The sequence below is a fragment of the Gopherus flavomarginatus genome, chromosome 3, assembly GCF_025201925.1.
Source record: "Gopherus flavomarginatus isolate rGopFla2 chromosome 3, rGopFla2.mat.asm, whole genome shotgun sequence".
Classification (NCBI taxonomy): Eukaryota; Metazoa; Chordata; order Testudines; family Testudinidae; genus Gopherus; species Gopherus flavomarginatus.
The window spans coordinates 240,913,795-240,939,323 of NC_066619.1; the positions used below are offsets into that span (position 1 = coordinate 240,913,795).

The 25,529-nt window shown below is 43.4% G+C and overlaps 1 protein-coding gene across 4 annotated transcripts in view; it reads left to right on the forward strand.

Annotated features, from left to right (window-relative positions):
* The window catches only part of PDS5A (PDS5 cohesin associated factor A), a 173,020-nt gene that overhangs the window by 42,402 nt on the left and 105,089 nt on the right, over nucleotides 1-25,529 (forward strand). The window contains exon 1 of one of the 4 annotated variants that reach the window (XM_050947360.1): nucleotides 20,005-20,103. The exons of the other annotated variants lie outside the window; for them this stretch is intronic. Coding sequence (XP_050803317.1) covers nucleotides 20,020-20,103 — 84 coding nt within the window. The 5' untranslated portion in view covers nucleotides 20,005-20,019. Of the gene's footprint in view, nucleotides 1-20,004; nucleotides 20,104-25,529 lie in introns of those variants that run through there. 4 annotated transcript variants of the gene reach the window in all.

The window sequence follows — 25,529 nt, forward strand, 5'->3', positions numbered from 1 at the left end:
CTTTTTATCTTCTGTCCCCTTTGGATTTCAAGGCCTCTACTTTTAAGTTTGTGGGATGCTATATCCAAATGTTCATTACAGCTTGCCTTACAACTGTAATCGACTGGTATGTTTCATGCTGAACAAAATAATAAACCTCCACTTTCATGGAAGATATTTTTGGGAGATCATGCAGATTACCCCTTTGTGACTGAGTGATATTTTACTTGTCATTGATACCGTAGCTGTAGATTGAATCTTTTATGTGTTTCAGTGTAGCAGTATGCTTACAATGTTGCTAAGAAAGGCAGCTGAAACATAAATTATGTGATGTGTTTTTAATAGTTATGTGAATTATGTAACATAAATGAATTTGTTGCGTAGTTCCTGGAGTTATGAAAAACGTGTTTTTCTAGTAGTCAAGTTCAATTTACTTCATTCCAGTGGTTCCTAAATGCTTTGGTAAGATGATCCACCAACCAAATGTTGCCTGTGTTTTTTGCAACCCACCAGGGTCCAGATTTGTGCATGTGTGAGGGGAGGCAATAGGCCATCGTCCTTTTCCTCATTTGGCCAAGGGGGAAGTGACCACCTGCAGCATCGCCTTCCGCTAGTGGTGGCTTGTGTATAGAGGATTTTGGCACTGCCCTACCAAAGTAGGCAGATGCACACATTTTTACATACATTTTTCACCGACCTGTGGCTCATGTTCAGGCTGCACTGTCAGGGTCTCAGAGGAAGCAAAGCAATGGAGGTTTCTTGTGGGGTTTGGGGCACTGGATTTACCACCCATACCATAGGCTGTGGTGACTGTAGAATGCTCTAAAGTGTTGTGCTCTAGCTGGCTTATGTAGACCATGCTGGCAAACTAGGTACTTTTTAGTTTGGCATCAGCAGGGTCTACCTGGAGCTGTTAGAAGAGGAGTCAGCAACCTGCGGCACATGTGCCAATTTTTACTGGCACTCTGCTGCCAGCCGGAGTCCCGGCTGCCTGCCCCGCTTAGCCTGCTGCCTGCCTTAGTGAATGGAACCCCAGGCCGGCAGCGGACTTAGCAGGGCTGGTGGCCAGGACCCCAGCTGACAGGAGCTGGCGGACGGAACCCTAGACTGGCAGCAGGCTGAGTCGCTCAGCCTGCCACCAGTCTGGGGTTCCATCCACCAGCCCTGTTCAGCCTGCTGCCAGTCTGGGGTTCCAGTCATCAGCCTCTTTCCAGCTGGGGTTTTAGTCGCCAACCCCACTCAGCCTGCTGCCTGTATGGGTGAACGGAACCCCAGGCCAGCAGTGGGCTGAGTGGGGCTGGTAGCCGGGACCCTGGCTGGCAGGAGCTGGTGGAACCTCAGACCTCCAGTGGGCTGAGTGTCTCAGTCCGCTGCCCATCTGGGGTTCTGTCTGCTGCCCCACTTAGCCCACTGATGGTCTGGGGTTCTGCCGCCAGCCCCTTGCCAGCCTGGGTCCCAGCCATCGGCCCCACTCAGCCCGCTGCCTGACTGTGATACCAGTCGTTGGCCCCGCTCAGCTCGCTGCTGGTCTGGGGTTCCAGCCGCCCGGTGTCCTCCCAGCTGGGGTCCGGGCCTCCGGCCCTGCTCAGCCCACTACTGGCCTGGGGTACCGGCAGCCAGCCCAGGGCTCTGCTTCTGGCCTGGGCCCAACGCTCTGCAGCTGCCCCCCTCTCGGAGCTGGTTAACTCCTGATCACTCAGAAGCCTGTGTGCAGCTTATTGGACGGATATTGGAAAACTCAGCAAGGAAAAGCAAGGGCAAGGATCACACTAAACCAGTGGTTCTTAACCTTTACTGCAGCCTGCACCTCTTTGGTTCTCAAAATATACTCTCACACTCCTCATAAAAAATTACACTATAATTAGCTTAAAAACTTGAAAACTTAAACGCTTTGTATATTACAGTAATCGTTAAAAATGTATAATGTTAATAAATACATAAGTTTTATGAAACAAAATGGTTGTACTTACGTACCTGTGGTTAATTGGTGTTTTCGATGATGTACCTTCTAAAAAAAATCTTGCATGTCTCACACCCCCAGAAAGGGCATCTCGCACCCCAGGTTAAGAACCACTGCACTAAACTGATAAGATCTGCATTTTAATTTAATTTTAAATGAAGTTTCTTAAACATTTTAATAACCTTGTTTACTTTACATACAACAATAGTTTAGTTATATAATATAGACTTATAGAGAGAGACCTTCTAAAAGTGTTTAAAATGTATTACTGGCACACAAAACTTTAAATTTCAGTGAATAAATGAAGACTTGGCACACCATTTCTGAAAGGTTACCGACCCCTGAGTTAGAATATAGTACTTTAGAAAATTCTGTAACTTACATCCCTCCAGTAACCAGTATGGGCTCAGGGGCCCAGGTGGGTCCAGGGCACTTCAAAAGTATGGGGACCTGAGGACCCCCCCTCCTTGGCCATAGTTGGAGGGGAGGAGTATGCATGGCCTGCCCCTCCACCCCCCACACACTTGGGAGCTGGTGCCTTGTCCCCCACCCCATCAGTGCACATGCTCCAATTTGTGCCCCTCCCTTGGGCTGTGTGTTTTGTGCACTGGGTATTTCATACCTGCTGCCTGACAGCCAGCCCAATCTCATGCAATGTGGTGGCCGCTCCATCCCTTCTTCCAGGTCCTGTTCGAGCCCCATCCCTCCTACTCCTGGTACACGTGCATGAGAGTGGAAACATAATCGAGTCCCGCATTCATCTCTTGAGAGATTGGGGCGGGGTGGGGGAGGATGGAAATATACATTAGCCTTTCCCAACATTTTCATTGCTGGGTCACTAGTGTGCTCCCTTCCTACCCTGGTTCTGCTGCCTCTGGAAGTGGGACAAGATCCCAGCCTCTCGGTTGGGAGGGAGGGGAGGAGAGGTCCCAGCATGTTCTTGCCCCTCCAGTGGAGAGCCCAAGACTGGGTGGGCCCTCAGCGGTGGGGTAGTACAGAGGGAACAGGGAAGTGCATGGGCTGAAACTGCTGAGCCTGGGATTTGAGAGGGAGCTTGCCTTGCCCTTACCCGGCAGCAGTGGCACTTGTGTCTGCCACTCTGGGAGATGCAACCTAGTGCACCTGGTCACATTGCCACTCGGGTTTAGCCCTATCAACCAATGGGGCGGTTGTAGGTGGAGGTCCTGCAGGAATCTATTTTTGGCTGGGAGCTGTTCAACATCTTTATCAATGGGAAAAAAATATAAAATAACTGATGGTAAAGTATGCAAAAAATTAGTAGGAGTAAAATGTACAGGTCAATTCTACAGAGATATCTGAATCACTCTAATAACATGTTTAAATACAGCCAAATGCAAGGTCATATATCTTGGAACAAAGAGAATGTAGTTCACGTTTGCAGGATGGTGGAGTGTGTTTTGGAAAGTTGTGCCGTTAAAAGGGACTTGAGAGTTATGGTGAAATAAAAAAATGAACACAAGTTCCTAATTAATCTGATAGCCGAGGATCTGGCTTGATCCTTGGATGTATAAGCAGGGGAATGTTGAATAGAAGTAGATGGGTGGTAATATAAGGCCTTCATGCCTGGAGCTTCATCCCCAGGGTTTTGAATTTGGGAAAGGATTGTGGGAATTACTGTATATACTCGTTCATAAGCCAAATATTTTTAGTAAAAAAGAGGACGCACCAAAGAAGGGGATTGGCTTATGAGGTGGGACATAGCCCCTCCAACAGAGGAAGCAAGGAGAGGCAGCAGAGCCAGAAGGGAAGAGATGGGGCCAAAGTCTCTCCACTTCTGGCCACGCTGCTCTCCCTACAACCTCTGAAACGGCTGCAGCTCCAGAGCTGGCAGGCTGCAGCTGTGCCGCTTGGCTCCGCCCCCCAGAGCAGGCTATGGCCATGCCCCCCAGCCTGCCGGAGCACGCTGCAGCCGTGCCGCCCGACCCAGCCAGTTGAAACATGCTGCGGCCACGCCGCCTGGTCTGGCCTTCCAGAGCAGGCCGCAGCCACGCTGCCCAGCCTGCCGGAGCAGCTCCAGCCAGGACAGAGACATCCTCCCCAGATAAGGTGGGAAGGGATGGGATGAGGAGAGTGTGGGGGTCCTGGGCTAGGGGTGGGGTCATGTCGGGGGTGGTTACGGGGGTTACTTCCCTGACTCCCAGCTTCTCCCCCCCTGTCTCAGCCCATCAGGGTAAGCAGCTGGTGCGCCGCGACACTTTGTTTACTTAGGTTTACCTCTGTGCCTGCGGACAGTTGAGGTAAACAAAGCATCTCGTCCTTCCAGCTTATCCTGATGGCCCAGGAGCCAGAGTTTGCTGGCCACTGAATTATAGGGTCGGCTTATTAACAGGTTATAAACATTTTCCATTTTTGCTTATCCTTCTTGGGGGGATCAGCTTATAAACGAACTGGCTTATGATTGAGTATATACAGTATACCTTTTTTGTGTGGTTATTGAAGTGTACCTTTTGTTTTTAAACCAACCAAACCTGGAAAATTTGTAGTTCTAATCATCTCTGAGTTCAAAGACTACATCTACACTACAAAGCCTATGTTTGCATAGCTATGCCAGCACAGACCCCTAGTGTAGATGCAGCCTGCGCTGACGGAGGGTCTCCCCCTGGCCCCCCCCCCCCCCGCCCCAGACCCCTCCAACACTAGCTATGCTGACAGAGGTAGTCTTCTGTTAGCATAGCTGCATCTACCATGGGATTTTTTCAGCATAGCAGTGTGATTATTTTTTTCTCACTCCTGACTGACATGGCTATATTGATATTCATTCTAACCATAGACAAAGCCTCAATCTCTGCTACTGCTGCCAATGTTGTTATGAAAGCATTGCTATTTAGACAGCATCTACTGTTCCACTGACTGGCATTTTATTTTCTGGAATTAGAAGCTGTCTGGAAGGAGAAGTTGAAAGAAACAGAAATTGGGAAGTATGGAAAAAAATGGGGGGAATGGTGCAATGGAAGAGAAAGGGATGATATCACTAACTAAGCTAGTAGCTAAAAAAAGTATCCTGAGTCAAACCCTGAGGCATGCTCTACTGCTCTACTATATTTTTGTTAGTTGTGTTGTGGTACTGTGGGGGTGCTATGATTGGGGCCCCTTTAAGATAGGCAGCTTACACATACATTACAAAATGATGGTTTCTGCCCCAAAGAGCTGAGACTATAATGATGAATTGCCCTCTCTTGTTTGAAAGAGAATATATGGGTAGAGAGAGAAGTGTTCTCTGGCCAGACAAATTCGAATTAGTCATGTTTGTGTGCAAATTAAAGCATAGGGGTCCTGCTGATGCTGGAAAAGTAGTGAAGTAGACTGAATATTATACAACCCACAATGACATTTCCTATGGCTTAACTGACAAGCAGCCATAAATTACTATTAACAATATTGGACACATAATATCCTGGGATCAACATGGCTACAAAAATACTGCATATGTCAAAAATATGACAGTTGTTAAAATTAGTTTGGTTTTAGTTGGAACACAGAATTGACTTGAGCATTTTTACCTTACATACATTTTATGTATGATTTGGCTATAGGAAGACTTGTTTCCCTCCATTCCCAAACTTCTACAAATGTTGGTTTAGGGAGTTGCTGTCTGCAGGCCAAAAGATTAGGGCTTTGTGTTTTAGAACTTGGGGTTCAATATTTCTGTATTAATATCTGAGAACAGTTTAGAAGTTTGAGAGATGCAGCCTTTGATGTTCAGACAGGCCTTTTCCTGTTTTCCAGTCCAAACTATTCTTGTGCTACATATGATCTAAACTAGAAACCAATGTATATGAATAGATTTATCCCTGTACCTTCTCTAATTCCTGTTTTTCCTCAGTCAAACTAGGTCTGTTTAGTTCTTTAACATTAACAAAGGCTTATGAAGACTCACTGAGATGCGCACACACACTTTCAAAACATAATGTTTACAGATAATTACACATTCAGAAGAACCTTACTACCCCATAGATAATCTTTATTGATAGCTTTTTCCCGCCATGAGCTGATAAAAATAAAATACAAGAGGCACAGTTCCTTTGTGTCATTGTAAAGCCAATATTAGTAACATTTCACACGGTTTGTAGCAGGGATAGAACAAATGAGTTTACTATTTCATGTTATGTTGCTGTTCCATAATTACTCTAGGAAAAGGAAAACTTACTTATTCCGTGAATATTTTTTGAAATGAGAACATTAGGCACATAACTGATTTTTTGTATGGTCACATAAAGACCTGAGCATATGTAAAGTATATATTTTTAAGTGTCCCTGGATAATAAGAACAGGTTGCCATGGAAAATGTTCAAATGTATTTCATATATTCTTTGCAGTGATGCCCTTACCCACCCATAGGTCTGTTTTTTTGATTGTGTATTCAGATTTCATGAACAGCTTCTGTAGAAATGATTTTTGTTTGTTCTTTCTTTAACAATGTGACCATATGTAAAATGTTAAGAAAATGGGGATAGGTAGGGATGTTCAGAAATCACTGAGTGAAGATGCGTTGGTTATTTGATATGTAGAAAGTCTTGCTCTAAAATGCTTTCACGTCTGGTTTTATTGGTCGATCTATGGTCTTTTTTTGGTGGTATTAGTTTCTGAGCAGCCTAAAATTCCCTCAAGAAAGTATGTTAGCTCCACTTAAAAAATCATATTTTTTTAAAATTCAGAATAGATTAAGTGCAACTAATAATACATCATTAACTTGAGGAATGGGGGAGAAGTTTACTATGCAGAAACTAAAATTTACTAGACACCTACAAGCTAGAAGTAGATAGGAAGGGTGAGAAGACCACGTCTGAGATCCAGGTGCGATGTATAGGTGAGAAACCAACCTAGTACTATCCCCAACTTCTGGGAAGGGTACTGTGATTTGTCAGGGTCCTGTCCTGGGACCCTGTTCGGGGACTCCTTTACTATATCAGATTTGGGCTAATAGATGTCCGGTAAAATTGAATCTTCACACTACACCACACCAATTGTTGGGAGGGAAAGGAAGATTTATGTCTTTTCTCCCTTTCCCCTACAAACCTCAAGGCTCTTTTGAGGAGGGAATCAGAATGAGTCTCCACTATTATACCATTTCTAAGCCTCCATTACCTTTTTTTGGTCATTCACTCTGGTTCATTACTGAAATTCTTGCTGCTGCTCATAACTTTTGAAGCAGCAGTTGCAGTGAGATATCAACATAACTTTTGATAGTTTCACTGCCCACACAATTTTGATAGTTAGCAAGAAAAAAACATGATCCTCTTTTGACCATGAAGATTCATGGATTCCATCAAGTTCCAAAGCGTGTTAAAGGACAGCAGCACTTCACAGGTTGAGGAATTGAGGGTCTGGTGAATCATCATTATGCTAACCTTGATCCTTGACATGCTGGCCTCCAATTGGCCCTTCCTCTCCATTACCCATGCAGTTTGCCTGGTTTTCTGATACCAGGTGTCAGATGAAGGGTGGTGAGAAAACTTGAGTGCTGATAGTAGGGGGAAAGAAGCTGATGCAGACAAGATGGAATTTGACAAATTCTCCAAGTCTGTGCAGAGCGTGTATTAAAGGCCAAGAGAACCTTCCTCTCAGCCTCCACTGAATCTGCTAAATCCTGGCACAAATTGCTGTTCAGGGTGGGAAATCGCTTCCTCAATCCTGAGTGCCTACAGCCTGTATCAGAACAGAGGATTAAGTACTGCAGAGAACTATTACCCTACTTTGCTGAAAAGGTCACACATCAGACATTTTGGTGGAAAAGTTTTCAGACAGCTTGGATCTGCCTCACTTGTACCTACCAACAACCTACCTATGTTCCTGGTATTTAGTACATTCACTGATTAAGAAGTTCTGTACAACCTAAAGGAGTCTTGATCCAAAATCTGTGAATCCAACCCATGTCCTTCCTAGCTTGTAAAAGAGAGTCACAAGCAACTGGTGCCACTCATGACTGAAATATCCAACTTCTTCCTTCAAACACTGAATAATCTGACTAATGCTGCAGAAATCCACCTGGGATACATTGGTTCTAGCCAACTACCACCCAATGTCAAACCTTCCATTCCTGAGCAATCTCCTAGAGAAGCTGGAGAAAGATGAACTTGAAATTGGCCTAATTGTGCCAGGTCTGGGATAGTAACTTTGATCTGGATTCGGGCCAGGACATGGAACAGAAGCCACTTTAGTGGCACTGATGGATGATCTTCTGCTGTCAATGGATGAAAGGTAGGCATCCATTCTCATCCTCCTGGGCACATCTATAGCATCCAACACTGTCACCATGAGATACTGTTGGCTCATCTGAAAAAGGGAGGCAGGAATCCAGGGTAATGTGCTAAAATGGTATGAGACCTTCCTGGAGGGATACAGCCAATGAGTAGTGATGGAAAACCACATCTACCCCTGGATCTCCAACTTATGGAGTCACACAAGGATCAGTTCTCACTCTGGTCCTATTTAACGTTTTTGTGCAGGTGCTAGGTAGAGTCTCCATTTTACAGATGGCTGTATCTAATGATACTGATCTCCTTTGTAAGGCACTTGGAGATGTACTAATGAAAAGCGCTATATAAGATCTCGATGATATTTATTATTATTAGGTGAACTGGTCAGATAGCGTGGATTCAAGTGACAGAAATATACAGATGACACACAGCTCTACCTATTCTTCACCATGTATGACCATATCACTACCACCAAGATGGCCCAGTGGTTGGATGAGATCAGCTCATGGATGAAGAATAGCTGATCAAAGCTTAACCCTGAACCCAATCAAGAGAGAGGTTATAATGGTGGGTAGAGGAAAGCATTTTGAAAAATTTGCAGCTGTGGAGCAGTGTCATTTAGTTCAAGGTAGACGACGACAGCTGGTTAGTTCAATATATAGTTTTAGGAGCGCTCTTGGATTCCTCACAGACACTAAAGTTAGGCATATCAGCATCTGCAAACTTAATTTATGCAGGTTTTGAAAGACTGCCGGCCTTCTAGTGTCATCAATGACTGACCAACCAAATCTTCTCTGTTGTATTCAGTGTAATTGTAGCTATGTTGGTCCCAGGATATTAAAGAAACACGGTGGCACCAGCAGAAGTTGGACCAATAAAATATATTACCTTTCCTAGGCCTGCCCTTCGTCCCCTCCCCCGGAGGTGATTTACGCCTCTAGGTGCTGAAACTGACCTGTCTGCTCTGGGTGCCCATACCGACCTGTCTGCACGGCCAGGAAGTGGGCACATGACTGCTTCTGCAGCTTTCCTTTGCTTCCCCATCAGAAGTCATTTTTCTGTGGGTAAGCAGAATTCCCCAGGAGTATATCATGGAGAAGCCAGATGATACCCTACATTGGATCATGCAACTAGAGTCTGAATAAATATTCAGAAACTATGTGGTCTTCCTCTTAACAGACAGAGAAAATGAAGGTCACAGCTCAAGCGTTCATGAATTCTAGAAAATCTTTGGTTCAGATTTGAATGCCTCTTCGTGGAATGCTGGTATTGTGTATAAAGGTATATCTGCACTGCAGCTGTACCACTGTAAAGCAGAAGTATAGACAGTTCCTACATTGATAGAGGGTTTTTTTTTTCTGTCAAGATAGCTAATCCGCCTCTCTAAGAGGCAGTAGTTAGTCAACAGAAGAATTCTTCCCTCAACCTAGCTGCATCTACACTATGGATTAGGTCAGTTTAACTGTGTCACACAGTGCCCAAAATTTTTCATAGCCCTGAGTGGTGTAGCTAGGGTTAATCTAATTTTTAAGTATAGACCAGCTATCAAAATCTTTCCATGGGGCAGACTTCATATAGGAACTCTTCAATTTCCTCCTTATGTTAACTTCACAAACACCATGCAGTCCAAATGTCAAAATTGAGGTAGCGCAGGAGAAACTATTTTGCATTGTTTTGCTCTCCAGCCAGTTTATGCCTTCTGCCTCTGATTAACAAATTAGTTTGTCCCCTAAATTGCAAATACTGAAATCTCATAATAAAGGATATGTGAACACTGTTAGTGGAAGAAAAGAAAATTTCAGGTAAGAACAGATAACTGTTCTTTCTCTCCATACTCTCTACTTACCTAGGAGGGTCAGGGAATTTTTTTTTTTTTTTTTTTTTTTAAACCCTCACCTGAGAGAGATGTCTGTTTGGTTATTTTCCTCTGTAAAACATAGCAGCTTATCAAAGTGTGATGGTTCTTGCTCAGTTAAGCAGAAATCCCAGGAATGTTTCCTTTGTAGTAAAACAGAACCAGCAGAGCAAGATTAGTGCATTCTGCCTGTCCTTCCTGGTAGCCAGAGATCTTCATGCCATTCGCTGAGCATGGCAGCCGCTTAGGGAAGACTTTATGACCAAAGTAAATTCATGACGAGGGGCCCTGAAGACAGTATAAGTAGAATGGAAAAACCTTAAGGCCAGTCTCAAAATATGGAGACACACCTGTGTGTTGCTATGATTTTTCCCATATTAAAGTATTTGAATATAAATTAATTCCACCCGTCTATCACTGCACAGATAGTACTATAGGTTGAACCTTCCTAGTCTGGCACTCTCTGGTCCAGCAACATCCATGGTTTGGTGTTATTTTATTTTATGTTTTTTATGCTTGATCTACTTATTTCCTTGTGCCAATACAGTAAAATTGTGTAACAACACTAACACTTTGTTATGAGGAGAACCAGTAAGCCTTGGCTAGGCGGCGTTGCAAGTGTCGTTCTGTTTATTTGTCTCGGCGAGATAAAAATTAAGAGACATGCTTGCTACAATATTGACCAAATTCTCCCTGGTCAGGTCCTGAGGGTGCCAGACTAGAGAGGTTCAACCTGTACAATAAAAAGGGGATGGGATAGTGGACTAGAGTCATAATAGAAATGTAGAGCAGGAAGGGACCACGAGACATCGTCAAGTCCAGACCCTTGCGCTGAAGCAGATTCAAGTACACCTAGCCCATCCCTGGCTAGTGTTTGTCTATCCTGTTTTTAAAAACCTCCCATGACAGGAATCCCACAATGTCCCTTGAAAGCCTATTCCAATGTTTAAATATCCTTATAGTTAGATTTCAGAGTAGCAGCCGTGTTAGTCTGTATCCGCAAAAAGAACAGGAGTACTTGTCGCACCTTGGAGACTAACAAATTTATTTCAGCATGAGCTTTTGTGAGCTACAGCACACTTCTTTGGATGCATAGAATGGAACACACAAACAGGAGATATTTATACATACAGAGAACATGAAAAGGTGGAAGTATGCATACCAACAGGAAGAGTCTAATCAATTTAGATGAGCTGTCATCAGCAGGAGAAAAAAAAACTTTTGAAGTGATAATTAAGATGACCCATAGGTGTGAGGAGAACTTAACATAGCGAAATAGATTAAATTAGTGTAATAACCCAACCATTCCCAGTCTCTGTTTAAGCCTGAGTTAATTGTATCTAATTTGCATATTAATTCAAGTTCAGCAGTCTCTCTTTGGAGTCTGTTTTTGAAGTTTTTTTGTTGCAAGATTGCCACCTTCAAGTCTATCACTGAGTGGTTAGAGAGGTTGAAGTGTTCTCCCACTGGTTTTTGAATGTTATAATTCCTGATGTCAGATTTGTGTCCATTTATTCTTTTGCGTAGAGACTGTCCGGATTGGCCAAGGTACATTGCAGAGGGGCATTGCTGGCACATGATGCCATATATCACGTTGGTAGATATGCGGGTGAAAGATCCCCGGTGTCGTGGCTGATGTGATTAGGTCCTATGATGGTGTCACTTGAATAGATATGTGAACAGCGCTGTCATCGGGCTTTGTTGTAAGGATAGGTTCCTGGGTTAGTGTTTATGTTGTATGGTGTGCGGTTGCTGGTGAGTATTTGCTTCAGGTTGGGAGGCTGTCTATAGGTGAGGACTGGCCTGTCTCCCAAGATCTGTGAGAGTGAGGGATCATCTTTAAGGATAGGTTGTAGATCTTTGATGATGCGCTGGAGAGGTTTTAGTTGGGGGCTGTAGGTGATGGCTAGTGGCGTTCTGTTGTTTTCTTTGTTGGGCCTGTCCTGTAGTTGGTGGCTTCTGGGTACTCTTCTGGCTCTGTCAATCTGTTTTTTCACTTCAGCAGGTGGGTATTGTAGTTTTAAGAATGTTTGATAGAGATTTCGTAGGTGTTTATCTCTGTCTGAGGCATTGGAGCAAATACGTTGTATCTTAGCGCTTGGCTGTAGATAATGGATCGTGTGGTGTGTCCTGGATGGAAGCTGGAGGCATGTAGGTAAGTATAGTGGTCAGTGGGTTTCTGGTATAGGGTAGTGTTTTTGTGACCATCGCTTATTAGCACAATAGTGTCGATGAAATGGACCGCTTGTGTGGATTGGTCTAGGCTGAGGTTGATGGTGGGATGGAAATTGTTAAAATCACGGTGGAATTCCTCGAGGGCTTCTTTTCCGTGAGTCCAGATGATGAAGATGTCATCAATGTAGCGCAAGTAGAGATGGGGCGTTAGGGAACGAGAGCTAAGGAAGCGTTCTAAGTTAGCCATAAAGATGTTGGCTTACTGTGGGGCCATGAGGGTACCCATAGCAGCTCCGCTGACTTGAAGGTATATATTGTCCCCAAACGTGAAATAGTTGTGGGTGAGGACAACGTCACAAAGTTCAGCCACCAGGTTAGCTGTGATATTATTGGGGATACTATTCCTGATGGTTGTAGTCCAGTTTTGTGTGGAATGTTGGTGTAGAGGGCTTCCACATCCATAGTGGCCAGGATGGTGTTTTCTGGAAGATCACCGATGGATTGTAGTTTCCTCAGGAAGTCATTGGTGTCTCGAAGATAGCTGGGAGTGCTGGTAGCGTAGGGCCTGAGGAGAGAGTCCACATAGCCAGACAATCCTTCTGTTAAGATGCCAATGCTTGAGATGATGGAGCGTCCAGGATTTCCAGGTTGGGTCATTACACTAATTGAATCTATTTCTCTATGTTAAGTTCTCCTCACACCTTCTATGGGTCTTCTTAATTATCACTTCAAAAGTTTTTTTTCTCCTGCTGATGATAGCTCATCTCAATTGATTAGACTCTTCCTGTTGGTATGCATACTTTCACCTTTTCATGTTCTCTGTACTTATAGTTAGAAAGTTTTTTCCTAATATCTAACCTAAATCTAACTTGTTGCAGATGAAGCCGATGAGTTCTTGTCCTACCTTCTGTGGACATGGAAAATGATTGATCACCATCCTCTTTATAACCACCTTTAACATATTTGAAGACTGTTGTCAGCCGCCCCCTCAGACTTCCTTCTTCAAGACTAAACATATCCAGTTTTTTAACCTTTCCTCATAGGTCAGATTTTCTAAACCTCTTATTGTTTTTGTTGCTCTCCTCTGGACTGTCTCAGATTTGTCCATTTATTTCTTAAAGTGTGCTACCCAGAATTGGACACAGTACTCCAGCTGAGGCCTCACCAGTGCTAAGTAGAGCGGGATAGTTACCTCCTGTGTCTGATATTAGAAAAGGTTCAGAGGAGGGCAACTAAAATGATTAGGGGTTGGAACGGGTCCCATATGAGGAGAGATTAAAGAGGCTTAGGACTTTTCAGCTTAGAAAAGAGGAGACTAAGGGGAGATATGATAGAGGTATATAAAATCATGAACGATGTGGAGAAAGTAAATAAGGAAAAGTTATTTACTTGTTCTCATAATATAAGAACTAGGGGCCACCAAATGAAATTAATGGGCAGCAGGTTTAAAACAAATAAAAGGAAGTTCTTCACACAGCACACTGTCAACATTCGTTGTCTGAGGAGGTTGTGAAGGCTAGGACTATAACAGAGTTTAAAAGAGAACTGGATAAATTCATGGAGGTTAAGTCAATTAATGGCTATTAGCCAGGGTGGGTAAGGAATGGTGTCCCTAGCCTCTGTTTGTCAGAGGATGGAGATGGATGGCAGGAGAGAGATCACTTGATCATTATGTGTTAGGTTCACTCCCTCTGGGGCACCTAACATTGGCCACTGTTGGTAGACAGGATACTGGGCTAGATGGACCTTTGTCCTGACCCAGTACAGCCATTCTTATGTTCTTATATATAACACTTTTATTAATACATCCCAGAATGATATTAACCATTTTTGCACCTGCATTATATTGTTGATTTCATATTCAATTTGTGATCCATTATAGCTCCAGATCCTTTTCAGCAATACTACTACTTAGGCAGTTACTCCCCATTTTTTATTTGTCCATCGGATTTTTCCTTCCTAAGTATAGTACTTTGCATTTGTCTTTTATTGAATTTCATCCTGTTGAATTCAGATCAGTTCTCCAATTTGTCAAGGTCATTTAAAATTCGAATCCTGTCTTTTAAAGTGCTAGCAGTCTCTCCCAGTTTGGTGTCATCCACATATTTTATAAGCCTGCACTCCATTATCTAAATCATCATTTAATAGCACTTGATCCAGGACAGACTCCTGTGGGACCCCACTAGATCTGTCCTCTCAATTTAACAGCAAACTATTGATAACTGCTCTTTGAGTAAAGTCAACCAGTTATATTCTCTAGGTGCTTACAAATTGATCACTTAATAATTTGTTCCAGTGTCTTTCCAGGTAATGAATTTAAGATGTCTAGTGTATAATTTCCCTGGTCCTCTTTGTTCCCCTTTTTAAAGATGTGTATTATGCTTTCCCTTCTCCAATTGTCTGAGACCTCATCCGTCCTTCATGAGCTCTTGATAATGAGTAACAGTTCCGTGATTGCTTCAGCTAGTTCCTTAAGTGTCCTAGGGTAGATTTCATCAAGCATTGCTGACTTTAATACATCTAAGCCAGGGGTCCCCAACGCGGTGCCCGTGGGTGCCATGACGCCCACCAGGGCATCTAAGTGTGCCCATGTACTGGCAGGTGGGTGAGCATCCGTCGAAATGCCACCGACAAACAGCGTCATCCAGAGGCATTGCTGCCGAATGGTGGCATTTTGGCAGCGATGCCTCTGGATGACGCTGTTTGTTGGTGGTATTTCGATGGCAACACCTATTGACATTGCCGCTTGTCAGCGGCATTTCGGTGGATGCTCGTCCGCCTCCACAGTCCTCTGTAGCTTGTCGGTTGGCGCCCGCCAGACAAAAAAGATTGGGGACCACTGATCTAAGCTTTTAAATATTATTTAGCCTGTTCTGTCCCTATGATTTTGCATTCCTTCACCTTCGTTAATATTAGTTGTGCTGAGAATCTGGTCACCATTAACCTTTTTAGCGAAGACTGAAGCAAAATAGGTATTAAACACCTCAGTCTTCTTGATGTCATGAGTTATAACCTCTCCTCCCATTCCTTCATCTTTCTCTTGCTTCTAATGCATTTAAAGAACCTCTTCTTACTGCTTTTTATGTCTCTTTCTAGGTTAACTCATTTTGTGCCTTCACCTTTCTGATTTTGTCCCTACATTCTTGTGCTGTTCTTTTGAATTCATTCTTACGAATTTATCCATGTTTGCACTTTCTGTAGGATTCTTTTGGGGGGGGGCGGGAAAGGGGTCATTAAAGAACTCCTGTTGGGGTTGTATTGGCCTCATCCTGTTTTTTCTATCTTTTCGTTGTCTTAGGATAGCTTGCTGTTGTGCTTTTCATATTTTCGCTCTGAGAAACTGCCAGCTCTCCTGAACTCATTTATCCCTTAAATTTTCTTCCCATGGCACCTTTATCTACCAGTTCTCTGAGTATGTTGCATTCTGCTTTTTTGAAGTCCATTGTCTTTATTCTGCTGCTTTCACTCCTTGGAATCATAAAATCTATCATTTCATGATCACTTTCACCCAAATTGACTTCCATCTTCAGATTCTCAACCAGTTCTACCCTGCTAGTAAGAACTAAATTTAAAATGGCTGGCCTCCTGTTACTTCTTCACCTTCTGAAACAAAAAGTTGTCCCAATACATTCCAAGAATGTAGACATTTATCTTTTACCATATTACTTTTTAAACAGATATCTGGATAGTTAAAGTTTCCCATTATTACGAGGCCTTTTGTTTTGGATATATCTATTATTTGTTCTAAAAATGCCTCATCCACTTCCTCCTCCTGATTTAGTGGTCTATATTAGACCCCTACAGTGACATTGTCCCTGTTTGTCTCCCCTTTTATCTTCATCCAGAGACTTTCAGCTGGTGTGTGTCTTATCTCCTTCTGAACCTCGGAACAGGTGTACATATTCTTGATGTATAATTCAACACCTCTTCCCTCTTTCCCTTCCGTTTCCTTCCTGAACAGTCTATAACTATGTATACCAATATTCCAGTTATAGCATTTATCCCACCAAGTTTCACTGATGTCAGTTAAGTCATAATTTAGCTTATGTATTCCAGTTCTTCCTATTTGGATGTGAATGCAAGGAGTATGGGGAATAAATATCTAAAATGTGGAGAACAGATCACCCAACCTTTTCCCTGTTGGTGCTTCTATAACCCTATTGCAATTTTCCATTCCCTCTCCCTGCCCCAAACGTTTAACCCTCTGTTAAGGTCACCTCTTTTTATATCTGTCTTTAGGCCTTTATTACCTGCTCCCTTTGAACTTAATTTAAAGCCCTCCTCACTAGGTTGGTGAGTTGGTATCCAAAGAGGTTCTTCCTCCTCTTGATCAGATGGACACCCCTCCTCCCAATCTCTTTCTAGCATATGCCTCTTGAGAACACCATGGTCAAGGAACCCAAAGCCTTAATATTGTCATCACTATTGTGTAATATCTGACAACAGCCTGCAATGAGTGACCAGATCTAAAATGAGCTGGTTGTAGGTATGAATCATTAAGTAATGATGCTACTATTGCAGGGCAAGATTAAGATGTTCTTTAAAAGACTTTTAAATAAATCTTCGTTTTCATTAAGCACTTTTCTACATGAACTAAACGCTTCATTGCAAGATTTTTCTCAATGTCTTTCTCCATACATTTGGACATATGGGCCAGACTTTTTCAAAAGTATGTATGTACATTTACTGGTGTGTTTAACTGTGAATACAGTTTTTCCTGTGGCTGCATGTACCTAATGAGTATTTGCGTATGCATGAATACCTGTGTGTCTAAACCAAAGAAAACTGCCATCTTTTAGGATGTTAAGTGATGACTGAAATTTCTTAGTTTCTTAGTTTATTTGGCGCACACATACTATATTCAGTGTAAATTATTTCAAAAATATGTGGTTACGGCTAAGGTTTTGTCATGGATATTTTTGGTAAAAGTCACAGACAGATCACGGGCAATAAAGAAAAATTCACGGACGCCCCTGATCTATCCCTGACTTTTTTACTAAAAATATCCCTGACAAAATGGGGAGCCCAGCTGTGGAGTCCCCACACCGCCTGCAGAGGTTGGGCAGCTGCAGGAGCTACTCTGAGCTCTGGGGACCACCACTGCATGTAGGGGCTGGGAGCTCCAGGGTCCCTTGACTCAGAGCTCTGGGATGCTCCTGGTGGCTTGGAACTCCTGTGGCCCTGCTGCCCTCGGTGTTCCAGAGCTCCTGGGTCCCCCACTGGCCGGGAGCTACTGGTGAGGGGGAGGCCCCTGCCAAGCTCCCCGTCTATGGCTGAATTCATGGAGGTCACTGGGGTGTTTAATGTATTTGTTAATGACCTGGAAAGGATGATGAATTGTGAGGCAGCAAAACTTGCAGATGACACAGTTATTTAGTTTAGTCTGGGCCAGTGAAGATTGTGAGGAACTCCAGAGAGATCCAAATAAGCTAGGTGAATGGGCAACACAATGGCAAATTAAAGTCAGTTTGCATTTATTGAAACTAACACAATGGAGGAAAAATTTAAACAACTTGTACACTTTACAAGGTTCTAAATTAACTATCAACTCAAGGAAGGGACCTAGGCACCGTTGTAGGCAGTTCAGTGAGAGCCTCTGCTCAGTGCAGCTACGGTCAATAAAACAAACACAAAGTTAGGTTGCATAAGGAATGATATGGTGAATAATATAGTGTATATTATACTGTCTGTATATAAGTAAATGGTATGGCTTCATCTGAATACTATGTAATAGTACTTGGGGGCCCACTTCAAAAAGGATATTACAGAAGTAGAAATGGTTCGGAGGCAAGGACATGGGAAAAACTCACATGGAGAGAGATTGAAAAAATAGGGATTGGTTAGCTTAGAAAGGATATGAGTAAGATGGGATGTAATGACAGTATATAAAATAGTGATGGTATAGAGAAGGTGGATCAGGAACTTCTGTTCTCACTGTATCATAACACAGGAACAAGGGGAAGTTAATGAAATTAAAAGGTGGAAAAGTTAAAGCAGAGAAGATAAATTTTCACACAAGTAATTTAAATTGTGGAACTCGCTGCCAGAAGAAATTATTGGAGCTGAGAACTTTAAAATTGAAAAAGTGATTGAATATTCATATGGATATCTGGAATATCCACAGTTGACCTAATGACGACAAACATTTTGGAGCGTATATTAAACCTTACGCTTTGGAACTATGCCAATGTCTAATTATTAGAAAGCAGGATGAGACCTAATTGGGGTGGGAGAGTTTGGTTCTGGGTCTCCCTAAACTTCCAATTGCCAGAAACTTGGGACTTGGCAATGGGTTGGATCATTCAAAATTGCCATGTTCTTTTCTTTCCCTCTGAAGCATCTGGCACTGGCCACTGTTAGAGAGGACAGCATAATGGAGCATTGGTTGGACCCGGAGTGGCCACTCTTGTGTTCTTATTCCACAACTGCTTATTGCAGAATTCTTGCACTTGCCTCTAAATGATCTCATGCTGGCCGCTGTCAGAGGGACTTCAGGTCTGATCCAGTTCTGTGCTGTCTCCTGCTAGTGTGTGATTGGTCAACATCTGAGGGCTTGTCTACATCAGAAAGTTGCAGCGCTGGTGAGGGAGTTACAGCGCTGCAACTTAGGAGGTGTACACATCTGCAGGGCACCACCAGCGCTGCAACTCCCTGTTTGCAGCGCTGGCCGTACTCCCGTTTTGTCTCGGGTGTAGAGGATCCAGCGCTGGTGATCCAGCGCTGGTAATCAAGTATAGACACTTACCAGCGCTTTTCTTGACCTCCGTGGAATAAGCAGGTATCCCAGCATACCTGAGGAAGCCTCTGGTAATCAAGCTGGTCTCCTTCCCCGGCTTGCTCTCGCGTTCCCCGAACCCCGAGCAAGCAGGTCTCCTTCCCTGCGGTTTGCAGGGTGGTTCCGGGAACGCGAGAGCAAACCGGGGAAGGAGACCAGCTTCGCCGCGGTTTGCTCTCGCGTTCCGCGAACCACCCTGCAAACCGCAGGGAAGGAGACCTGCTTGCTCGGCGGTTCGGGGAACGCGAGAGCAAACCGGGGAAGGAGACCAGCTTCGCCGCGGTTTGCTCTCGCGTTCCCCGAACCCGAGCAAGCAGGTCTCCTTCCCTGCGGTTTGCAGGGTGGTTCGCGGAACGCGAGAGCAAACCGCGGCGAAGCTGGTCTCCTTTCCCGGTTTGCTCTCGCGTTCCCCGAACCCGAGCAAGCAGGTCTCCTTCCCTGCGGTTTGCACGGTGGTTCGCGGAACGCGAGAGCAAACCGCGGCGAAGCTGGTCTCCTTTCCCGGTTTGCTCTCGCGTTCCCCGAACCCCCGTGCAAGCAGGTCTCCTTCCCTGCGGTTTGCAGGGTGGTTCGCGGAACGCGAGAGCAAACCGCGGCGAAGCTGGTCTCCTTTCCCGGTTTGCTCTCGCGTTCCCCGAAACCCCTTGAAGCCGCCCAACAGCGCTGCAGTGTGGCCACATCTAACACCACTTGCAGCGCTGGTTGCTGTAAGTGTGGCCACTCTGCAGCGCTGGCCCTATACAGCTGTACTAATACAGCTGTAACAACCAGCGCTGCAAAATTTTAGATGTAGACATGGCCTTACTTTCTTTACACTACAGTGAGATACAGACCTAAATTTAAGCTGGCAGGAAAATGAGGGCACAACTGGGTGCTCCCATCACAGTACTGGCTCTCATTGAATTCAAACTTAAATATAAATCTTGGTCTTGATAGTCTTAGTCTTCAGTGGGCTTGAGTCTAGCCTCTCTCTAAAGCTACCTCACTTAACATGATCAAGACTGTCTGCCTGCAACTGCTGTGATTCTCAAGAAAGAAGAAACTTTCATTTGACAGAATGAGACTTGAGAACAAGAGTCAGAATCTTCTCTGCAGCTGGCCCACTGATGCTGGACTCCATTCGGCAAGAGCTGATTTTGACGTATGTATCTTTAACCTCAAATCTTGTTGCCTTCAGAACAAAATATAACCACCATCTCTTTTTGGTAGAGTTTTCCTATTTTGTTGATGATGATGATGATAAAATTCTCCTTCCTGTCCTATAAAATAGAGTACTAAGCAGATGTCATGTTTATACTGCCTGTTGTAGTAATAACTTTGGTGCTTGGATAGTACAGTAATACCTGCTTAGAAACAAAACAGACAGTGTTGGTTTTAAATTATCATTTTGGCTTTATGAAAAAAGACATGGCATTATCAAACTTGTGTTTAATAGTGAAGGAGTTACGGTCATACAAAACCTTTCTCAATAATTTTAAAACCCTTATTACAGTACACTATCAATGTACATTGCCTTAGTCAAAATAAAATAAAATCTTACGTACTATCTGAAATTTTGGGGCTGAGTATGCTTTCCCTGAACTTCAGGAATCTCATTTCTCCATAGTTGTGTTCATGACCTTCCTCTGCTGCAGTGCCTGTGAATTGTTGTCATCTAGTATTGATTAGATTGGGTCCATCTGTGACTACTGTTCCCACTAAGACTAATTTATGCAAATATATCAGTCCCTGTTGTTGTGCCCCTCTCTCACTTGTTTGGTTATCCTCTTGCATCTTCAAATAATCCTAGATTTTGAGGTTTCTGGGCTTGATAATCTGTTTTACGCATTTGTACAATACCTAGCATGATGGTTCCAGAACCTTGATATGAGATTCTGGCAACTACAACAAAGAAATAATAAAACCAGTAATTAAATGGTGTGCTTTTATTCCAGAACGTGTAGTTTGTTTTTGTGTTTTCAGAAAACAAATCTATATGATACATTAAAAAAAATTCTGTTAAATGTACACTCTTTAAAATATTCCATATCTTTAGTTGGGAAGGATGCAGTTCTGTTTCAGAAACCACCTTAAATTCAGTGATCTTCAGAAAGTCTAGAATGTAATATTTTCAGTTTAATCACTGAGAATCTCTGTCAGATTCAAACTTGTGATTAGGTTGAGTTTATAAACTGACTTTGTAGCTCCTTAACTGTGACACTGATTCAAATGTCTTGCCAATTCCTATTTTTTAACATAGACCTCTGTCTAACGTTAAAAAAAATTGTCACAGCGATGGCCTTGTAGAGAAGGTGCATCAAAACTTTAGATGACAAATATTTCCTTAATTTTGTTTTAGGTTCTGATATGAGACAATTTGAGTCAAAGCATATGTTCATTAGTTTATCCTTCTAACTTGTTCTCATTTGGGTGCATGCAGATCTACAGTAGAAAAAATAACAGTAATTCTGCTGATTTGTTTCTTATGAAAATTCAACCTGGAGATTAGTTATTTCTCTGTTATTTCACTGCTTTTTCTGTTATAATGAAGTCTTTGTATGAATTCCATTTGAGATGCTCTGTATGTGTGGTGTGTGAAGTTCTAATTGTGCATAATGTAATGACAGTATTAAGATTGTACATTCCATTTTCAGTTATTTCAGGTATGTCTGTAATTGCTTGTCTTTTAAAAAAGTTAAATGCACGTTTAAAACATCAAGAATTAACATCTCAAGAAAAGTCCTCATCCATAATTCTTGAGTCATTCATTCACTTGTATGCTGTTTCAGCATAAGAAATAGTCATGTACTCTAATGTGTTTATCACAGCAAGGTTTCTAGATAAAGGAGAGATTCTCATTAGAGTAGGTCAATGCAAGTAAAACAATCAAATAGTTCAATTAATAATATGCTTTTAATAAAGTGAAGCTAATAAAGCAGTGTAAATTACTAATGTTAAGACTTGTTTGGTTCTGATCTACTCAGCAGTTAAGTCTCCAAAGAAAAGCTGTTTATGTAGATTAGACCAAAGGGAAAGTAGTATAGCCAATTAGATGGTTTGCTTTGTAAGACGAATAGTGTTGTTGAAAGCTCAAAGTAGATCAGTAGTTCAGACAGGTGTGGTTTCCTCAGAAGGTTTACTATTATTATTTGTATTACAGTAGTGCCTAAGATCCCTAGTCATGGAACAGGTATGCTAGGTATTGCACAAGCACAGAACAAAAAGGCTATGCCTGCTCCAAGAACTTACAATCAATTATTGTAGCTTTATTCTGCAGTTTCTTGTTCAATCCTTTCTCTGTGTATTTAGGGGATAACACAGGGACCTTTTGTGTTTTCTCGGAACCAGAGAAAGTTACATAGACAGGAAGAGGCCCAGGAACTTTTGAATTTCATTTCCTGTTTGGCCAGCGTAGTGAGCTGATTAGCACAGATGACCATGCAGAGCTCATCAGCACAGGTGACTGTGGAGTCCCAGAATCGCAAAAGAGCTCCAGCATTGACTGAACGGGAGGTACTGATCGCTGTATAGGGAGACAAATCTGTGCTGTCCAAACTCCATTCCAAAAGATGAAATGCCAGGATATTTTAAAAAAATCTCCAAGGGCATGAAGGACAGAGGTTATAACAGGGACCCCACACCAGTGCCATGTGAAGCCTACCAAAGAACCAGAGAGGCAAACGGCTGCTCCAGATCAGAGCCCCAGACATGCCGCTTCTATGATGAGCTGCATGCCATTCTAGGGGGTGCCTCTACAACTACCCCACCCCTGTGCTTCCCTCTTCCTCCACCCCTCCCGGGCTACCTTGGCAGTTTTTCCCCCATTTGTGTGACGAATTAATAAAGAATGCATGAATTTGAAACAACAATGACTTTATTGCCTCTGCAAGTGGAGATCAAAGTGGAGAAGCAAGGGAGGGCGGTTGGCTTACAGGGAAGTAGAGTGAACCAAGGGGGCAGGTTTTCATCAAGGAGAAAGAAACAGAACTTTCACACCATAACCTGATCAGTCATGAAACTGATTTTCAAAGCTTCTCTGATGCAGAGCATGCCTTGCTGTGCTCTTCTAACCACCCTACTGTCTGGCTGCGCGTAATCAGCGGCCAGGCGATTTTCCTCAACCTCCCACCCTGCCATAAATATCTTCCCCCTTACTCTCACAGATATTGTGGAGCACACAGCAGGCAGTAATAACGATGGGAATATTGATTTCGCTAAGATCTAGCCGAGTCAGTAAACTGTGCCAGTGAGCTTTTAAATGTCCAAAGGCACATTCTGTCACTGTTATGCACTTGCTCAGCCTATAGTTGAACTGCTCCTTACTACGGTCCAGGCTTCATGAGCCATGGGAGCAAGGGGTAGGCTAGGGTAGTTGCGACCAGGCGGTGCTGCCAACTGGGAGAGCAGCCTGAGGCAGAAGCCTTCAGCTGGCGTGATATTCCAGGCAGGACTGAATGTCCTTTAGATGAAACTCAAAGAAAAGAATGACCTGGACTCATTACCATTTTTGTCCAGCCGCCCCCGATTGACCTCACCGAGGCTGGCCAGGAGCACCCATGTCTGCTCAGGCGTCCCTGACCAACCTAACCAAGGTCGGCCAGGAGCACCCACGGGACGACGATGACGACTAGCAGTCATATTGTACCATCTGCCATCCGCAAGGAAAGGCAAGGGGATGCTGCTGTGTAGCGCTGCTGTGTAACACTGCAGTACCGCGTCTGCCAACAGCACCCAGGAGACATACAGTGACAGTGAGCTGGGTGGGCTCCATGCTTGCCGCGATATGTCGTCTGCACGGGTAACCCAGGAAAAAAGACGAACATTTTTTTTCTGTTGCTTTCATGGAGGGAGACAGGGAGGGGGCCTGATGACATGTACCCAGAACCACCCGCGACAGTGTTTTTGCCGCATCAGGCACTGGGAGCTCAGCCCAGAATTCCAGTGGGTGTTGGCGACTGCAGGAACTGTGGGATAGCTATGACAGTGCAAGGCTCTGAAAGTCGATGCTAGCTTCAGTACTGTGGATGCACAAGGCCAACTTAATGCGCGTAGTGGGGACGCACACAATCGACTGTATTAAAGCGACCTAATTTCATAGCGTGGACATACCCTGACTAGAGCGCTCTCTGTCTTACAGTTGACACAGGCAGGAAAGTAGTCTTCTGATTTGGTAGCTAACAGTATCAGAAAGGGAAGGCTACCTTTTGTTTTAACAGCAAGGAAACTTGATGAGGGTAGGTTAGCTTCTCACCAGTTTATTGCTTTTGCCCTTCAGAGGTGCTAATTGCTCTGTCATCTTTCATGTCAACTTCTGGCTAGTAGGCCTCTGGTAAGACAGTGAACCCATTCCTAAGCAAAGATTTATCTTGGAGAATAGCTTGCGCATACCAGTTTTCAAAACAATCTCCCTATGCACTTGTGTTTTAGGGCAGCTCCTTTTGATGAGTGGGGGCTGTATCTGAGGTACCCCTTGAGTACCTGACCTCAAGTGTGCAGCACGGATTCCGCCCCAGCCCCTGAAAAAGCATAGCTGATTGCTTGGAAATTTTTTTTTTTTAATATAATGGAGATAGGTATATCTCCTAGAACTGGAAGGGACCCCGAAGGGTCATCGAGTCCAGCCCCCTGCCTTCACTAGCAGGACCAAGTACTAATTTTGCCCCAGATCCCTAAGTGGCCCCCTCAAGAATTGAACTCACAACCTTGGCTTTAGAAGGCCAATGCTCAAACCACTGAGCTATCCCTCCCCCCCCACAAGTGGTTGTGGTTGTGGTTGTGGTTGTGGTTGTGGTTGTGGTTGTGTTTGTGTTTGTTTGGAATTTCTTGGCTTTTGTTACTTTGTCAAACTTCATTATTAGATTGATATGTGTCAATAATTAACACGATTAATCACTAAATATTTTAGTGTGAAAAATAATTTTAAAAAACCTTTTTGGAAACTAAATTATTTAGATTTTTAAAATGTTTCCCTTTCTATTGTTAAAATGAAATAATTATTCTAGGTTAGTCTGATTCCTTTCATACCGAAAGTTCATATTATATCCATTGTCAGCAGTTAATTTTCAGATAGGAAATCCATTGTTAAAGATTCTTCTTATGATTTAATCAAGCTTTCGAGCAGGGCTTTGGAGCTGAGCTCCGGCTCCACTCCAGCTCCAGGCAAAAACCTGCAGCTCCACTGCTCCAGAGCTCCGTGCTCCAGCTCTGGGCTCCGCTCCAAAGCCCTGCTTTTGAGGCAGACTTGATTCTCCTGGTCACTGTGACTGTGCATGTAAATTATTATTTTATACTAGTTTTTAGACTTGCAGAGATTTTGTACTGTGAATACAGTATGAAATAAGTCTGCAGACAGTATTACACGTGGTTAACTATCAATTTCAGTGAGATTACTCTCATACATAAAGTTCAGTATTTCCACTACACCTCTACCCCAATATAACGCTGTCCTTGGGAGCCAAAAAATCTTACCGCATTATAGGTGAAACTGTATAGTATCGAACTTGCTTTGATCCACCGGAGTGCACAGTTCCCCTCACCCCTCGAGCGCTGCTTTACTGTATTATATCAGAATTCATGTTATATCGGGTC